At 43.1% G+C, this 17499-nt stretch overlaps 1 protein-coding gene across 2 annotated transcripts in view; it reads left to right on the top strand.

The window, feature by feature from the left end:
• The window catches only part of MEGF10 (multiple EGF like domains 10), a 173835-nt gene that overhangs the window by 153955 nt on the left and 2381 nt on the right, over nucleotides 1-17499 (top strand). The window contains exons 17-24 of one of the 2 annotated variants that reach the window (XM_045838135.1): nucleotides 652-780; nucleotides 2994-3122; nucleotides 5333-5461; nucleotides 7646-7882; nucleotides 8958-9085; nucleotides 10457-10580; nucleotides 15095-15139; nucleotides 16046-16252. In XM_045838135.1, coding sequence (XP_045694091.1) covers nucleotides 652-780; nucleotides 2994-3122; nucleotides 5333-5461; nucleotides 7646-7882; nucleotides 8958-9085; nucleotides 10457-10580; nucleotides 15095-15139; nucleotides 16046-16252 — 1128 coding nt within the window. The remainder of the gene's footprint in view (nucleotides 1-651; nucleotides 781-2993; nucleotides 3123-5332; nucleotides 5462-7645; nucleotides 7883-8957; nucleotides 9086-10456; nucleotides 10581-15094; nucleotides 15140-16045; nucleotides 16253-17499) is intronic. The other variant, XM_045838134.1, reaches the window with a different exon arrangement.

Below are 17499 nucleotides of genomic sequence, written 5' to 3' on the forward strand. Positions count from 1 at the left end.
TGGGAACCTTAACATTTAAATCAAGCCTCTAGTGATAACTCTAGGCTGACAAGTGCTAGGTTTCGAGATCAAAGACATGAATTACATGACCTTGAGTCCCTTAACCTCTCTCAAGTCACATAATTTTTTCTGTCTGATCTCTGCTTAAACAGCCCCTCCTTAGAGAGGCATTAAGAAGCAACTTCATCACTCTTTCCCCCCTGAACCTGTTTTATTATTTTTTTTCATAGTATTTATCGCCATTGGTTTTTCGGTTGGCTGGTTGGTTTTCATGCCTTCGCTACTAATTATAAACCTCCAGAGGATAGCCTGGACTTTATCTTGTGCCCTGCTATCTCCTTTGTCCCCTGAACAGTGCTGGGCACAGAGGTGCTAAATGTGCCTTTGGCAAATGACCAAATCTGTAAACTGGTGATGATTTTTGCCTCACTCTGCAGTCTGCAAATGGACGCATGTGTCAAGGATGAGGGTCCTGTTGCAGTCAGCATTGCCATCTGGGTCTGAGTCAGATCTGGAGCAGCTAGCTTTCCCAATCCTGATGCATACAGCATATCTCTCACATGAAGGGTATGGGAGAGTGGGTAGAATTTTCCCTGCCAGGTGCTGGCCTCAGAACTCTAACCGATCCCCCCATGTACATTGTGGTTTCAGCTTGTCCACCCGCCCACTGGGGCCCGAACTGCATCCACACATGCAACTGCCACAACGGGGCCTTCTGCAGCGCCTACGACGGGGAATGCAAATGCACTCCCGGCTGGACGGGGCTCTACTGCACTCAGAGTAAGCGGCCAGCCATCCAAACCCACCAAGAGAACCACACCCCTGGAGGACACAGCCTCACCCTTTGCACACACGAGCAGAGCTCAGAAGGCTTTCCTGGCATTGGAGTGTTTCGTCTACCCATGACCTCTAGGCATCTAAGTCTCTCTGAGAGGTTAAGAGCTGCCACATTCCAAGTTTTCTGTCTCCGTGTCCCATCAGGGCACTGAGGTGGATCAGGACTATGTGTTATGGTGGGCAGTTTGTTTCTCCTCTCTTCTGTAACCAGACCCAATTTATGTGGCTCAAACTCCTTACCGAGTATTCATTCTATCAGCACAGAGGTTAGGATAAGTGACAGTGATTAGAAAGGTAGTGAAGACAAGAAGCCTGGCTGCCCAACCTAATGTGTGCTCTCGGAGAAGGTTGGGCTCAGTGGGCCTCGAACTTCAGGGGGCTTCCGAACCACCTGATGGCTCGCTTAGCTGGCCCCACTCCCAGACTGTCTGGTTCTGCAGGTCTGGGGTAGGACCTGAGAATTCACATTTCTTACAGTTCTCCAGGTGGTGATACCAGTGTGGAACCATGCTTTCAAATCAGTAGGGGTTTTTTTTTGTCCATTTTATATTCCACTGTCTCCTAACCATTTATTCTTCAATGAGGTTATTAGTGTCACGGGTCATAATGTGCAAAGTACTCCACAGCTCGACATCATTGGGGATAAAAAACTATTCTCTTCCCCCTTGTCTTTGATTGAATAAATGAGAAAAGACAGGAAAGCATGTATTATGATTATCATTAGTACTAATATATAACTTTAAATCATAGAGATGAGTGGAGGAGGAAAGATGAGTTAGAAATTAGGCAATTCTTGTTTAATACTAATGAGAGCACATAAAGAAGAGGCTGAACAAGTCTTTTGAAACTTTCTGGGAAAAGGTAAGGGCCTTGAGCCATGATTTGAAAGGGAGAATTGGCAAGCAGGAAGGTTGTCCCAGGCATTTTCTGCTGAGATGGTGTGTGTGTGTATGTACACATATATATTTATTTATATATGTACACACAGGTTTTTGAGCTCCTTAGGGAAAAGCACTTATGTTATTATTTATAATTCCTGAATTAGGACCTGCCTCAGTCGGAGGCACTTCTGAAGTGAATTACCACAACACAGTGGGAGGCGCCGCGGTCTGGAGCCAGGCCCCCCTGCGTGTGGGTCATCGCCCTGCTGCCCCGCCATTTGCTGGCTGGGAGACAGGGCACACAGGGCTCAGTCCCCACATGCAGGGGGGGCTCTCCCACCCCTGCATTTCTGGGCTGCCGTGAAGCTGCAGTGAGAGCATGTGCGAGAAGAATCTGGCACAAGTTGGTTCTAAATAAGTGCAATGGCAATGGTGGTCATGGTCGCATTCTGACATCTGTGTCTGCCTCTGTTTCTGAGAGTTGAGCTCTCAAAAATTAAAAAAAAAACACAACTCCCTCTAAGAAACACTTAAAATAAAAGACACACGTGATGCTTGGGAAACAGCCATGAACCAAGTATGGGAGATTTCTTTGTGCCACGGGGCCCTCTTCGTGCCACGTGAAACCCTCTCACAGGACGGCTGCAGGCCTGTGAGCACCAGCAGGGCTTGTGCAGGTGCTCAGCCCCAGGGTCCCAGTGGTCTGCATCTTGAAAACTCTGCAGCAGTGGGAAGCTTTACTGCTTGTTTATAAAGGTCCTGTGGAGTGCAGGGTTTCAGCACTCTACCACATAACGCTGGTGCAGGAGATCATATCGCGGAAGTTAGTACCGGATACAGCAGGCAGGGTGAGTAGCAGAACTGAAGACATTCTGTACCAAAAGTAAAAGCATATACAGGCCATTTGAATATAAACTACTCTTTTCAGTCCATGGCATTTGAGTCCAGGATTCTAGTAGCTGAATGAAAGGAAATGCCCCAGACTTCTGCAGGGTTGAGGATGCCTTGTTAGAAGACACCAACCAGCCTTGCCTCCAGGGTACCAGGAATGGTTAAACTGCCAGGTATAAAACTGTTCTGCCTCCTGCTTATGAATGACAACCTCCTCACAAGAACCCCTTCTTGGGACTTCAAAGAAGGCTTTGTGACAAGCTGACATGTGTATTACTGTCTTCATTCACTCTCTAGTGGCTCAAGGTTTTTTAAAACACTGGAAGCAAGAGCTGTGTTTCTTCTCAGCCTCTTGACCCCTGCTGTCCTTCTTCCCCCACACAGGATGTCCCCTGGGGTTTTATGGAAAGGACTGTGCGTTGGTATGCCAGTGTCAAAACGGAGCAGACTGTGACCATATCTCTGGGCAGTGTACTTGCCGCACGGGGTTCATGGGGAAGCACTGTGAACAGAGTGAGTATGAGAGCGTGACATCTCTCGACGGTCTTTATTCCGTCCAGAATCACTTTTCCTAGATGCCTGAAGATAATAAGGCAGCACTCGCAACTTTGAAATTGTGTGAGCTGATGGCTGGTCACCAGCATAGCTGACTTCCCCTTCAAAGGCCTGGCCACCTTCGGATCTTTGCTGGCTGTCTTTTCTCTTGAAATTCTTCTTCTGAGTAACCAACTACTCAGTGCTCTGGGTGGAGGGGGTGTGGCTACACAACTGAAGACAGAATTCAAGTTTTCCATCTGTTCATCCTGGCTCCCTCTTCCTCTCCTTATTTTTGGAATGTGGATGCTCAGAGCTTTAAAAGAGCCAGTTGAGCTTTCTTCACGGCAAAGGCAGAGCCAAAGTCTCTCATGGGAGGAGGGTGCTCTTGGTGGGGCCAGGCTGGGTGTGCAGGAGGCAGGGGCCCACTAAGGGTGAGCACGTAAGGCCATGCAAGCACAGCCACACTCTTAACAACCTCATTTAGAAAGTGCTTCTCTACATCTCTACTAACAGCTTCTCATTGGAATCTCAACGACCTCCTTCAGGACAATATATTGCCTTAAAATTTTGTTCCAAAAGCCTCATCCTGGGAAAATATGCTCCGTTGGAGTTACCCACTCTTGGCTTCCCATTTCTGTCCCACCAGCTGTGCCTCTGCTCACAGGGTTATGAGAACATTTCATCTTAGACTAAGTACTTCAGACTAGTTTATTGTTCTTTTCCTCTGTGACTTCTGGTATTCAGAGGAGCTTTGTGGGACTCACTTTCTAATCGTACTGGCAGGGGAAGGAGCAGGAGATTACCTGCTCACCAGAGGGCATGGTCCTGGGAAGGAAGAAGCAAAGATTATGGGGTGTGGGAGCCACGTGGCCTAGAGAGATGGATCAGCTGAGCAGGACTTTGTCAATAAAGCATCACTCTCCCGCCACCCCCCAGCACCTCACTGCACCACTGGACTGCCCGATGACATGTGCTAAACCCTAGAATATTTGTGTGCATCCTTCCGCCTGGCAGTTATGACAAGAGTGGCGTCCAGAAAGCTGCCTGGATGGAGAAGGCCGAGTTTTAGCTTTGCTCTGCTAGTTCATGTAATCATGAAAGAGGTACCAAGTCAGAGTTACTTGCACACCCCTATGTATATGTAAATACTGTCTGTATGTGTACAAATGTCTAAACATGTGTGCACATGCATACAGGGGTGAGCAAAAGTAGCTTTATAGTTGTAAGTAGGTGAAACAGTTTATTATATTATTATTTATTCATTATGGAATTATTTTTTTTTGCAAACAATTGTAAAGCTACTTTTGCCCACTCCAGTACATGTATGAAAACCAAAATAAGTTCTAAAATGACTTTCACTTGAATGGTGGACTGTAACCAGTTTTATCACATAAAAGACTCATAAGTGCTTCGGTGATTATTCTGAATGTCACATTAGACCGTCCCAGTGCTCATTCCAGACGGAAGCCCCATGTCGGACAGAGAACTCCGAGAGTAATGGCACATTGCCCCCTGCTGCTCACTTTACAAAAACATCACTGTATTGTCATGATTTTTAGATTTCATATACCTATGCTAGTCTTTGAAATTTATGTCCAAATTTAGTAAGACTACATTGTAAAAATCCCATTCTTTCAGTCTGTCAGCCTTCCACCTGCAAATCCTATTTTTGAGCCATTCTATGGTAAGTGAAGTTCTTACCTAGAAAATGAACAAAACTCATCCCCTCCCTCTTTCCCCTCTGCCAGCTAACCCGAGTCAGAATGTGCCGCTGGTAGGATCCCGAGTCTATAGTAGGATATGCTTGTTCATGAAGAAGCATCTTTACTTTACTTTTCAGTCTAGCCCCCTTCCATCCCACAGTTTTGTCTGGTGAGGTCATCTCAGGCCGCCCTTAGTGACCATCTTTATCAGTCCCCTTGGGATGCCACAGACTCTGTACCCACCCATCCTCGAGGTGGGGACATAGAGGCTGGAAGTATTAGGAGCTGTGACAAGGGGTACTGTCTCCAGCTGTGTGTCACCTGGCCTGTGACTCCCACTGTGATTCAGGCGTATGAGTCTTCCTGAACAGGGATCCCCGGAGAGAGCTGGCCCTCAGACACACAGGGTCATACTGTATGAGGCAGCCGTACCCCAGGTTCCCAGGGCTGATGAGCTGTCCTGGACTTCCATTTCCTTCTCAGAGTGCCCTGCAGGCACGTATGGCTACGGCTGCCGCCAGATATGCGACTGTCTGAACAACTCCACCTGTGACCACATCACTGGGACCTGTTACTGCAGCCCAGGATGGAAGGGGGCACGGTGTGATCAAGGTAAGGATGCTAGTAAATAATAGCCAGCACCGCATGTTGACTGCCACCTGCCACCTGGCATTGAGGGTTTTCACCTGTGTTCTCTGACGTTCTTCTCTCCAGGACTCTGCAAGGCACAGCTGGGTATTTATTTAGTTGCCAGGTGGATGCCTGATTGTTGATCTCCTACAGATGAAAACACTAAAACTTAGAGAGGTTGAGTAATTGGCCCAAGTTCATACAGCTCCTATAGCATATGTCAGGGCTTTGATGTCAAGTTTTCCAAAGTTCATGAACTTTCCATGGTGCCTACAATTGTTTTCAGACTTACTGAGATATAAATAACCTATAAAAAGCAATACACATATAACTATACTATATAAAGATACACAATATATATACCTATATACAACACATATGTACAGTAACACAGATTATACAATTTGATAAAATCTGAAATGTACACATCCATGAAATTGTCACCACAATAAAAGTAATTAATATATATATCACTCTCAAAAGTTTCATCTTGTCCCTCCCTGCCACCACTACAGAACCCTGCGTCCCAAGCAATCACTGATCTTTCTGTCACTATAGATTAGTGCAGTTTTTAGAATTTTATATAAATGGAATCATACTGTATACTTTGTTGGTCTGATTTTGTTTACTTGGTGTAATTATTTCAAAATGAAACCGTGTTGTGGTGTACGTCAGTGGTTCCACTGTCTTTCATTGCTTTCATTGCACTGCATGGATGATATCATATTTTGTGCACCTGTTCACCTGTTGATGGACATCTGGATTGTTTCCAGCCTTTGGCTGTTACAGATAAGGCTGCTATCTGCAATAGCATAACACATTTTTATATGGACACATGCCTGCATTTCTTGAGTAAATTAGCAGGAGTAGAATGATTGGGTCACGTGATAGTCATGTGTCTATCTTGTTAAGAAACGTGTACCCATAGTTTCTGACTAGGATGTGTGTCACAATCACCTGGGGACACTTCTCCTAGTCATCATCGTCCCACTTGGTCGGCTTCTGGGTCAATGGGGCCTTTGAGAAAGTGCTTCTCATGGTTCCAAGCATGACCCCTGAGAGTGCCTACTGTGTGCAGTGCCCTTCAGAGGTGGTAAGTGTAATGAGCTCACGGGGTGTCAAGGCTTTAGAGTTCACCTGGCGTTGCAGGCAGTCATCCTGGACTGTAGGTCAAGTAGGGACTCACTTCCTCTCTGCTCACGCAGCAACGTTTACATGCCTTGGCTTATGTTTGACTGCCACAGCAGCAGGGGGTTGTGTTCCACAGTCACATCGTCATCACACGTGCATTGTCGCCACACCACGCTGGCCTTGGTGCCCTGTTTTCAGGGCAGGCTGTCTTACAATAGGGTCTGGCATGGAGAATCGTAAGGTTGTAGGGACATTGAGCTAGAAGCACCTTCATGGAGGCCAGTTCCCCATTTTCAGGTGATAAAATTGCAGATTAAGAACTTAAGGGGAGGTTCAGAATATCTGGATCAATTTTTATTGACTCCCAATCCATACCTTTTGTGTCTTCACTTGATGAAACAAGGGGAAGAGCTGTGGAAAACTGAATTTTGACTTTTAATAAGTAAGATTTTAGGGTGATGTTATCAGGTACTATTGGAACAGATCTTTATCATGGAAAATAACTGCATAGAACAGTATCTTCCGAAGTAAAAACCCATTGAAATCAACATAACTCCTGGTCTTAGACTAGATTTAAAATAGGGTTATTCTTTCTTGGAAGGAAAATTACTATTAAAAATGCTAAAGATAGACATAAAATTAAGTTAGTTGAGACTCTTAGGCGCTAGCCCTTCATAACCTCAATACTGTATAATAAAGCACAATAAAAATTAGATGAGGTATTAATCCCAATTCATTGTCAAAGTGTTTAATCTGAAATATATGAGAAGCTCCCAAATCCTACTGATGAATCTTAAGGTTCAGGAACTCCTCTTTTTTGAGGCTTAAAGCAGCCTTTCTCTGGGCACAGACAAGCCAACAACATCTGAAAACAGGGAAGGTTTGTTGTTCCTTCCCACTTTATTCCCAAATTAACATTTCATGAACTGAAAATATCCAGGTCTTAGCACAGTGGGAGAGTTTTATAGCTAGAGATCAAACATTTCTCCAGCGCATTGTCATCCATACTGCAATCTCTTTTTCTCCCTTTTTCAGCTGGTGTTATAATAGTTGGAAATCTGAATAGCTTAAGCAGAACCAGTACGGCCCTCCCTGCTGACTCCTACCAGATCGGGGCCATTGCGGGCATCATCATTCTCATCCTGGTTGTCCTCTTCCTGCTGGCGCTGTTCATTATTTATAGACACAAGCAGAAGGGAAAGGAGTCGAGCATGCCCGCGGTGACCTACACGCCCGCCCTGAGGGTCATGAATGCAGACTATGCCATCTCAGGTAAGACTGCGGTCCTCAGAAGCATGTTCCTCCTTGAAAAGTAAGGTTTTCTTACCTGGCCCTCTGAAACTGAGTGTTTGGTGGTGCTGTCTGCTGTTACAGTCAGTTAGCCCTGAGAAAATCTTATGTTTGGAAAAGATATGTTGTTAGAGATGTGGTTTGGATGTTAACAGTAGTAACATCATTACTGTTATCTTCTGGGAGGGTTTTTAAGTTAGATTCATTATGCGATTGCTTAGACTTAGATTTTAACCTGGAAGAAGCTTCACTGGGTGCCCAGTCCCGAGCTTTTGTCAGATGAGGGGGACAGGGAGAGGAGAGGAGGGGTGGCTGTAACTTTCCCAAGGCCATGGGGCGGACCAGCAGGAGGGCCAGGTCTTCTGTCTCTGGCCTTGGGCTCTTCCCACGTTCCTTGCAGCCTGTCCCTGAGCCCACACCCATCATTAACTACACAGCAACCAAGATATATAAGAAACAGTATTTTGGTTTTAGCAAGAACCAGGGCATTTCTTTAAGAAAATTATTAAATCTTCCTTTTGGTAACAAGTCCCCATAAAAGTAAATTTTTAAGTGACACGGTCAGTCATCAGAAGTAGCCACTTAAAATGAAGAATTTAGAAACTTAAAATATTTATTAGTTTTGGGGCAATTTCTCAAGGAGTTCAAGGGTGTCACATGTTTATATGTGTACTGATTGTGGGAATGCATGAAGTAGCTGTACAGAGTGCTGTAGTGCAAAATAGTGTCAAGAATTCAAGTGCTTAAAAAAGAGAAGAAAAAAGAGGAAAATTACAGCAGAAGTGGCTTCAAAGTGATGCATTCCCAGCTTGTACAAGCCCCACAGCAAAAAGCAGGTTGTTATCTCTGGATATTTTCACACTTTTCGAGGAGACAGGTAGGAAGTCAGACTCCCGCTGCGTCTAGAAGTTTTGCTGAGTGTACTGGGCAGGAGGGTATTCTGCCCGGCTTGTGCAATGGAAGCAGTCCAAACATTTGTTCTCATTGTCCCTTCTCTTTTTTTCTACCCAGATTTAGGGGAGCCTGCCATCCTAATCCTCTCCTTCTCTGCTTGCAGAAACTCTTCCTCACAGCAATGGCGGACACGCAAACAGCCATTACTTCACCAACCCCAGTTACCACACCCTTACGCAGTGCGCCACATCCCCTCACGTGGACAATAGGGACAGGATGACCATCACGAAGGTGAGAGGGAATGGCTCCGGCGTGGCAGGTCGGCAGCGGGGAGGGAAACGAATGGCAGGTATTGATGGCCGCTGTCTGCCAGAGGCTCTTCCAGGCTCTTCTCCCTATTACCTCATTTATTCCTCTAAACAATCCGGAAAGTGTGTGTGTGTCAGGATCTCAAATTTAATGATAAAAACCCTGAGTAATGGAGGATGTAAGTCACTTCTAAACACAGCTCCCAGCGAGCAGGGGAGGCAGCTGCACTGTGCGTCCAGGCCTCCCTGTCTCTGCAGTGTGTGCTGTTTCCATTGCTCCTCTTTGGAAAAATGTTTCTAATATTGCATGAGGTGTAGAAATAATATCCCACATGGAAGAACTATAGCAGGCTCAATCCTGGGTAAAATTGCCAAGTTTGTCTTTTCTGACCACCTGTCTCCTGGTGCCCTTTCCTGGCTGGTACTTCTATGACGGCAACAATAGTGTATGTTTATGTTTGTTTAGGCTGAACCACATGGAACTGCATTTTTGTAGCTCAAAAATGATCAAACAGAAACAAAATAGCAAGCATTTCTAATTATTTTACAAAAGAAACTACCTCAATTTTCATACCAATCTTATGAATCAGAAGTGTTACCCCTGTTTCGCAGATGTACAGAGAGGGTGGAGACCCAGGGCTGGCGGGGACCTGAGCTGTTTCTGTAGAACCACCCAGCACACCCCAGGTCCCTTCCACAGCTCTCCGAAATCCCAAACACTTCTCCCTTCCAGTTGCACCCAGATTATATTTCCAGTCTCCGTTGTTGAATTCCAGCTCTCTCTTAGAAGAAAACCAAGCTAATAAGATGAATTCACTTGCAATTAAGTTAATGCAGCTGGATTTTAATTATAGTGCCTCAGAGTTAAATAGCACTCCACATTCTCCGGAGACTTTCATGTGCATCATTTCATTTGTTCTCATTCACATTCCGGGAGAGAGGCAAAGTAGATAATCTTATCCTCATATTTATAGCTAAGAAAATTGCTAAGAGTCACTTGTGACTCATACAAGATCATACAGTGTTTGATGGGAGAGATCCAACCAGGAGTTTGTTTTTTTCCGTTTCAAGTTCCATGTGTGTAAACCCCAAAAAGCTCTAGCTGGTACAGAGTAACAACATGAAATGAAGAAGCCAAGGCAGTAGAGGAAACAGCTGGGGACACGGGACATCCACTCCAGCTGCCCTCGATGTCCCTGCAGGTCAGACACGGGCACCCCTGGCCCTCAGCCCAGCCTCGTGTAAGAACCAGTCGTGACACCTGCCATGGACTGGTTTCCCCCAGATCAGCAGTGTTGTGCTGTGCCACATTGGGGTCTCTTCTTACACCTTTTGTTGTTTATATTTTTAACAGTCAAAAAATAATCAGCTGTTTGTGAATCTGAAAAACGTGAATCCTGGAAAGCGAGGCCCCGTGGTGGACTGCACAGGAACGCTGCCCGCGGACTGGAAACACGGTGGCTACCTCAACGAGCTGGGTGAGCTCTCCGCCACTGTGCTCATCACGCTGTCTCAGTCACCTCACAGAGCCAAAGTGATCTCTTACAAACATGCATGAAAAAAACAAAATAACAGACTTATACCTAGCCCCCATATGGGGCTTAATACTGTCCCAAGTGCCTTATTTATTCAGCATTAATTGAGTTTCCATTGTGTTCGAGGAATGATAAAATGAAATAAGGATGTCTGCCTGCTTGTAGCTTACATTTGAACTCTCTATTTTAAGTTGCTTAATTATCCTAAGTACTCTAATAGTGAGGCATTATTATTTATCATCCTCATCTGCACATTACAATTAAGAAACTGAGTCTTAAAGAGATTAAGTAACTTGTGCAAAGTCTCAAATCCTGCTGAATGGTAGACCTGGGAGTTAAACCTAATCAGCTGGGTTCCAGCTTGTGGACTCTTCTTGGTTCTCCTTTCATGTGGGCACCCGCACTTGAGGCCCCTTCCCCTGTTTGGTGAGGAAATGGAGATACCAACAGGAATAGAGTAAGTCGGTGGTTCTCAAGCATTTTGGAATCAAAACCTTTTCACATATTCTTAAAAGTTATCAAGGACCCCAAAGAACTTCTGTCAACATGGGGAATAGCTGTTGATATTAACCATATTACAAATTAAAACCGAGAACATTTAAAATATTTATTAATTTGTTTATAATAATCATCTCATATCATGATAAGATGCATTTTCTTAAAATTACTTCATTTTCCAAAAAAAGTGAGAAGAGTGGCACTCTCTAACACCTTTGTAAATCTCTTTAACATATGACTTAGTAAAGGAGAACTAGACTTTCATTCTGCTTCTGCATTCGAACAGTAGCGACCTCACACGTGGTACAGCTCCTAGAAAACTCCACCATGTACTCGAGAGAGAAGGACAGCGAAAAAGGCAAAAAGTGTTGTTATATTATTACGAGAAAAGCTTTGATCACACAGCCCTCTGCAAAGGGGCTAAGGATCTTGGACCACACACAAGGAACTGCTGTGATACCCCAGCAAGTAGGGGGTGCCACTTCCAAACATGTGTACCTAATTTTTAAGGAGGAGCTTGTTGATACAGTAACTAACGTGTGTGTGGTGCCTTATGATTAACAAACCCTTTTATGTGTGTGTATTTAGTGGTAAGGTTGCCATGAAGCCCAGTTAAATCTGAATTTCAAATAAGCCTGGGCATACTTATACTAAAAACTATTTCTTGTTTCTCTGAAATTTAATTTAGCTGGCCTCCCTGTGCTTTTGTTTGCTAAGTCTGGCACCGCTAATGGATGAGCCCTTCCATGAGCATTGTTTTATGGAGGGAAAAGCTGGGAAGCACAGACAGGTTAACCGAAAGGAAGCAGGTACAGCTAGGTCCCACAGTTGGGCTTCCGATTGCTCCCCCTGTGATCTTTCTGTGAACACCGTGTGTGTTCAGTCTCCTGAGCCAGATGTGGGAACCCATCCCATGGGCTCTGACATCCCCTCTTGCTACAGAAATGCAAATGTTTAAGAAGGAAAATGAGTATGAGTATGAGAAGGAAAAATTGTTCATTTTTATTTGCATTCTATACCAATATTATCAATTGAATGGTATTTCTATACACTTATAGTAAAATTATAAGATACGTATATTTAGCCCTGGCTGATATGGCTTAGTCAGTTGAGCATTGTCCCACAAAGCAAAGGGTCATGGGTTCAATTCCCAGTCAGGGCACATGCCTGGGTTGTGGGTTTGGTCCCCAGTTGGAGTGCACACAAGAGGCCACCAATTGATGTTTCTCTCTCACATCAATGTTTCTCTCCTTCCCTTCCTCTCTCTCAAAAATAAAGATATACTTATTCACAGTATACTGATTTATAACATACTTTTTGGTGAGATTATTTAACATGAAGGAGGCTTTGAAAAATTCCAAATTACATTAATAATTTAGCTCAAAGAAGTACCTACATTGACATTCAGTAAAATACAACAAAATACTCCTCAGGGAAAAGTCTTCTGTTTGCACCTTCACCTACTGTAATTTGTTCTGACTCCAGAACACACAGTCATTGCAGTTGTCACAAATAAACCCCTGCTTTCTGTCTCAGTGAGACCCAGGGCTCATAACATCTTCATTGGAAATTCTGGATCTCCTTGGTTTGTTCTATTCCAAGAACAATTCTGCACTTAATGTCTTTTTAAAATTGCTGCACAGAAAATGTCTTCTCTTACAAAGAACAGAGTAAGGCACATGGTAGATGATGAAGTGTGTAGGTGTTTTAAATGATGGGAAAGATGTGGTGATATTGTTGAAAGAGCCCTGAACTTGACAAAAAAGCCCAGAGATCAGTTCCTGGTTCTTTGATATGACACTAGGTCAAGCTTCCTCTCAAGACTGATTTGCTCATTTGTAAAATCAGGATAATGATCATGTTCTGGCTCATTGTCGATTAAACTGAGCATTTGAAAGCACCTGTCCAGGGATTTGGACAGATGGGAGTTTATGGAGAAACCTACCTGCTCCCTTGTTAAAACAGCACCCTGATTTTCAAAGGCAGTGAAGTGAATCTGGTGGGGGTATTTGGTCTCACAGCCCCAACTCTTGTTCCCGAATTTACCCTCCACCCCATGCTGCTCTTTGTAACCCTCTGGGGAAGGCCCATTGTAAGCTAAAGCCAAGATGTACATTTGATAAGACTGTGGCACACTTTGGAAATGGCTAAGGGAATCTGGCAAAGAGTAATATAGAGTTCCTTGATAGGTGGCTCTCAGAAGCCACAGCCCCTGCCCATCTTCTTTGGGTCCCTTTACAAAGTCTGGGAATCCTCATGACCACCCTCAGGAGCAGTAACTTGCTGGAAAGACTCACAGGACTCACCAAGCGCTGTTATCCCCACAGTCACAGTGTATCACAATGAATGGATCCCGATTAAACTCAGTCAAGGAAAGAGATACGGGACAGAGTTCAGGAAGGGTCAAAGCATGACACTTCCAGTCGTCCTTTCCCAATGGAATCATGGAAAGTACTGACCCTTTCTGGCAACAGTGTGTGGCAGTACACATGAAATATTGTCAGCCAGGGAAGCTCACTTCAGCCTTGGTGTCTGGAGTTTCTATGGGGGCTTGGTCACGTAGACATGGTTTACTGCCCATGGGGTTGACCTTTAGTCTCCAGCCCCTCTGGAGGTTGAGCTGATACCAAGTGGCCCAGCCCCCTCCCCCATCAATCACTTTGTTGGACTATTCAGTGTAGCCCTAGGCCCCCAGGTAAACAAAAACACTCTTACTGGGCAGGACATTCCAAGGACTTAGAGACCACCTCCCAGGAACCAAGGGCAAGGGCCATACCTCTCTTAGGTAAGGTTAATTCTTCCCTACACATCCTTTTGTTCTGCCTTCCTATGTAACTCAGTGCCTTTCCCACCAGCCGAGAGTTGGTCTAGTCTTCACAGCCCAAAGCAAAGAAAGTGTGCCTGAGAAAGGAAAACATTTCCATTTCCTGTCCCACAAATATTGAACCCCCCTTTGTCTACAAATGTGTGCCCCTAACAGGGAATCACCACCAGAACTTGAGCTGAACATCACTCTAAGAAACACACACACAGTAGGTAGGGACTCATCTCTTTTCCATTCTCATGCTTATTTGAACATTCATCACGAGTCATTACTTACTCTGTTTTTAAGCCAAATTCATCACATTCCCTTCAAAGATAATTTAAAAGGCTATGGAAGGCTCACAGATAGACTGAAGCTGAGACACAGTATATGTTACAGTGGCTGAAACACCATTCGTTTCTGTGGCACGTCCAAGTTTACCAAGCCTGCGCTCATTTTCACGTGGTGACTGCCACAGCCCTGTGAGGCCTGGGAGGCAGGTTTTGTTTTCCTCATCTTGAGTTAAGAAAATTGACAGTCAGGGAGTCAATCATCTTGCCAAAAGTTGTGTGGCTAGCAAGTGATGAAATTTAAGTTTCTCGTCTCAGTTCCAGTCCTGAGATGTACTTTCTACGGTGCAACTTGGAATCCTGTGTACTGATTCATCTCACCCTCAGTTTCTACCCTATATTGACCAGCCTTTCCCAAAGTCACAGTAACTGAGCAGAAGAGAATGATATACATGTGTTTTTAAATTCTGAACACTGGGGCTATGTGGCAGGAGAGATTTGGTGTCACGGTTTGGAAAGCAGCAGCCTAGGTGATCACCTGCATGGGAAGGAAGTGGCTGCCCAACCACCTTCCTCTGATATGATCCTGGGATGTCAGATGGGCTTTCTCTTGCTTTCAGTTCTCACTGGGTACTTTTTAAAGATTTTATTTATTTTTATAGAGAGGGTAAGGGAGGGGGAAAGAGAGGGAGAGAAACATTTGTATGTGGTTACCTCTTGCGCACCCCTAACTAAGGACCTGGCCTGCAACCCAGGCATGTGTCCTGACTGGGAATCGAACCCTTTGGTTCACAGGGCCAGCACCCAATCCAATGAGCCACACCAGCCAGGGCTCACTGGGTATTTTTTTTCTTCCTTTAACACAGGTGCTTTTGGACTGGACAGAGGTTATATGGGAAAATCCTTGAAAGGTATGGTGTGAATTTGAGGAATACATTGATCAAAATCACAATTTAATATATTTCAGAGACTGAAATAATCTTGTTCATTTGCTAAATGAACAAGAGTGGCAATGTAGAGAAAATGTAGAATTGTTCATGTGGTTGTTCCAACAAACACATAAACAAAGTCTAACTGACTGCAAGATAGTGGCCACAGGTAGATCTAGTTAGAGCTTAAGTCTATGAAATCTCGACAAAACAGAGGTTTCAGTTTGCTAGGGAAACACTCATATTTCCTTCAAAAGAAATATGTCTGATGGGGGAGAAAGAGAAATAGCAGGGAAAATAGGAAGAGATCAGCATGGTTACATGTTCACCTATTTATTCTTCAGGAAGAATTTGAGTAATAACTTCAGGTGCCCAGGATGAAAGTTTTGCAAGGAACCCTCACAGCACAGATGCCTTCCTCACTATGATAACAGAACCCTCTTGGGCTCCTGGATCCATCAATAGGTGGTTTCTTGATGGAAGCCTTTCAGAATTTGGAGACTATTAGTAAAATAGAATGGAATTAATTTTATTTGAGTGTGATCATCAAAATGAAATCAAATCCATGATTTTTATATTGGTACTTACCTTAGAGGAGAGTTAAAATTACTTTGTAGCTTTTTAGTATATTCTATACTGATTTTATAGCAAATATGCTCCAAACACAAGTGAAAAACATTTCATATTATATTCAGTGTATGTAATTTAGAAAACTAGCTACAAAGAAAAACTGTCCAACTAATTATCACTAAGAAAAAAAATAACATTTTTCAGTATACCTGAAACTAATACAAAATAATATTGAATGTAAACTGTAATTGCAAAGTAAAATGAAAAAATAACATTCATGAAATACCATTTCATTTTTTCCACCATCTCTCTTTACAGAGTTGGGAAAGAATTCTGAGTATAATTCAAGTAACTGCTCCCTAAGCAGCTCTGAAAACCCGTATGCCACGATTAAAGACCCACCTGTACTTATCCCCAAAAACTCAGAGTGTGGCTACGTGGAGATGAAGTCCCCAGCACGGCGAGACTCCCCGTATGCAGAGATCAATAGCTCCACTTCAGCCAACAAGAATGTCTATGAAGTTGGTAAGTTCTCCTAACCTAAAAAGAACCTCTAGACCTTTTTTAAAAAAAAACAGCTTCAAAGTCTTTGACTATACAATAGCATTTCACATACCAATAATAGCCCATATTTTTAAGGTAAGCTGTGTTTACTGTGGTCATACTAATTGGTGTCAAATGAATAATTATTCAGAGTAACACCATTTAGAACATTTAAAGGAAGGTTTTCTTATTTCCCATGGTCATCCAGCCTTTCTTTTGAAGCCGTAGTGAGTATTTTAGCCCGCATGTGGGCTAGCATGTACACCGTATTAGCTAATATGTCAACTTAGCCAAAACAAATGGTTCCACAGATTAAACAGGTGTTTCCAATTCCTGGCTGCATTCATTATACTCATATAATGCTTTTAGCAGGATTGAAGCAATTTACTTTTAAATTTGCCTAATATATCAGTAAGAGTCTAAGATGTGAATCTGATACAAATGAATAAGAATTCAATTTAAAATTAGAGATATGTTGATTGTTCTTTGCAAATACAATTTGGGGAAAGTTGAAATATATCAGGGCTATAAGTATATATATATAGTATATATATATATACTATATATAGTATATATATATACTAGTATATAGTATATATATATACTATATATATATACTATATATATACTTATATATAAGTATATATATATAATATATATATTAACTTTTGTTACTCTCTATCTCTTTATCAGTATTTATTATTTAAATTTTTAAAAATTCTGTACTGCTTGTAAATGAAGTGGCTAATTTAACTCCAGTAGCTAGTAATTCATTTTATGCTATAGACATGTCACTGAACACATATAACTATTTTAAAAGTATTAAGACAGCTTTTTTAAATGGAAGGCATAGGGAACTAAATGTTACAGAAAAGTCAGTAACAAGTCCCCTTTGAACTGTCCCATAAACTCACCACAGTAAGATTGGAACTGGACTGAAAGCCTGAGTTTTAACATTATAAATGTGCGTTTCCTGAGTTGAGATAACTTTTAAGGATCTCAGTCTTCTTATATGTAGAGTAAGAGGTTGCACTAGATTATTTCCAGGGTTTTTCAGGCAGTGGTTCATATCCAGGGTTTCTGTATATTCCCTTGATGTCTTCATCCCAGCCGTACCCAATGGTATTGTATCCCAACCAATGATGTTTGTTCTGAATGCCATTTGTGGGCACCAGTGAGTCTGCTCACAGTATTGTAGTGATTACTTTTAATAGGATAATTTGTCATTA

The sequence above is a fragment of the Phyllostomus hastatus genome, unplaced genomic scaffold (assembly GCF_019186645.2).
Source record: "Phyllostomus hastatus isolate PE091 unplaced genomic scaffold, TTU_PhHast_1.1 phas_contig_254, whole genome shotgun sequence".
Taxonomy (NCBI): Eukaryota; Metazoa; Chordata; class Mammalia; order Chiroptera; family Phyllostomidae; genus Phyllostomus; species Phyllostomus hastatus.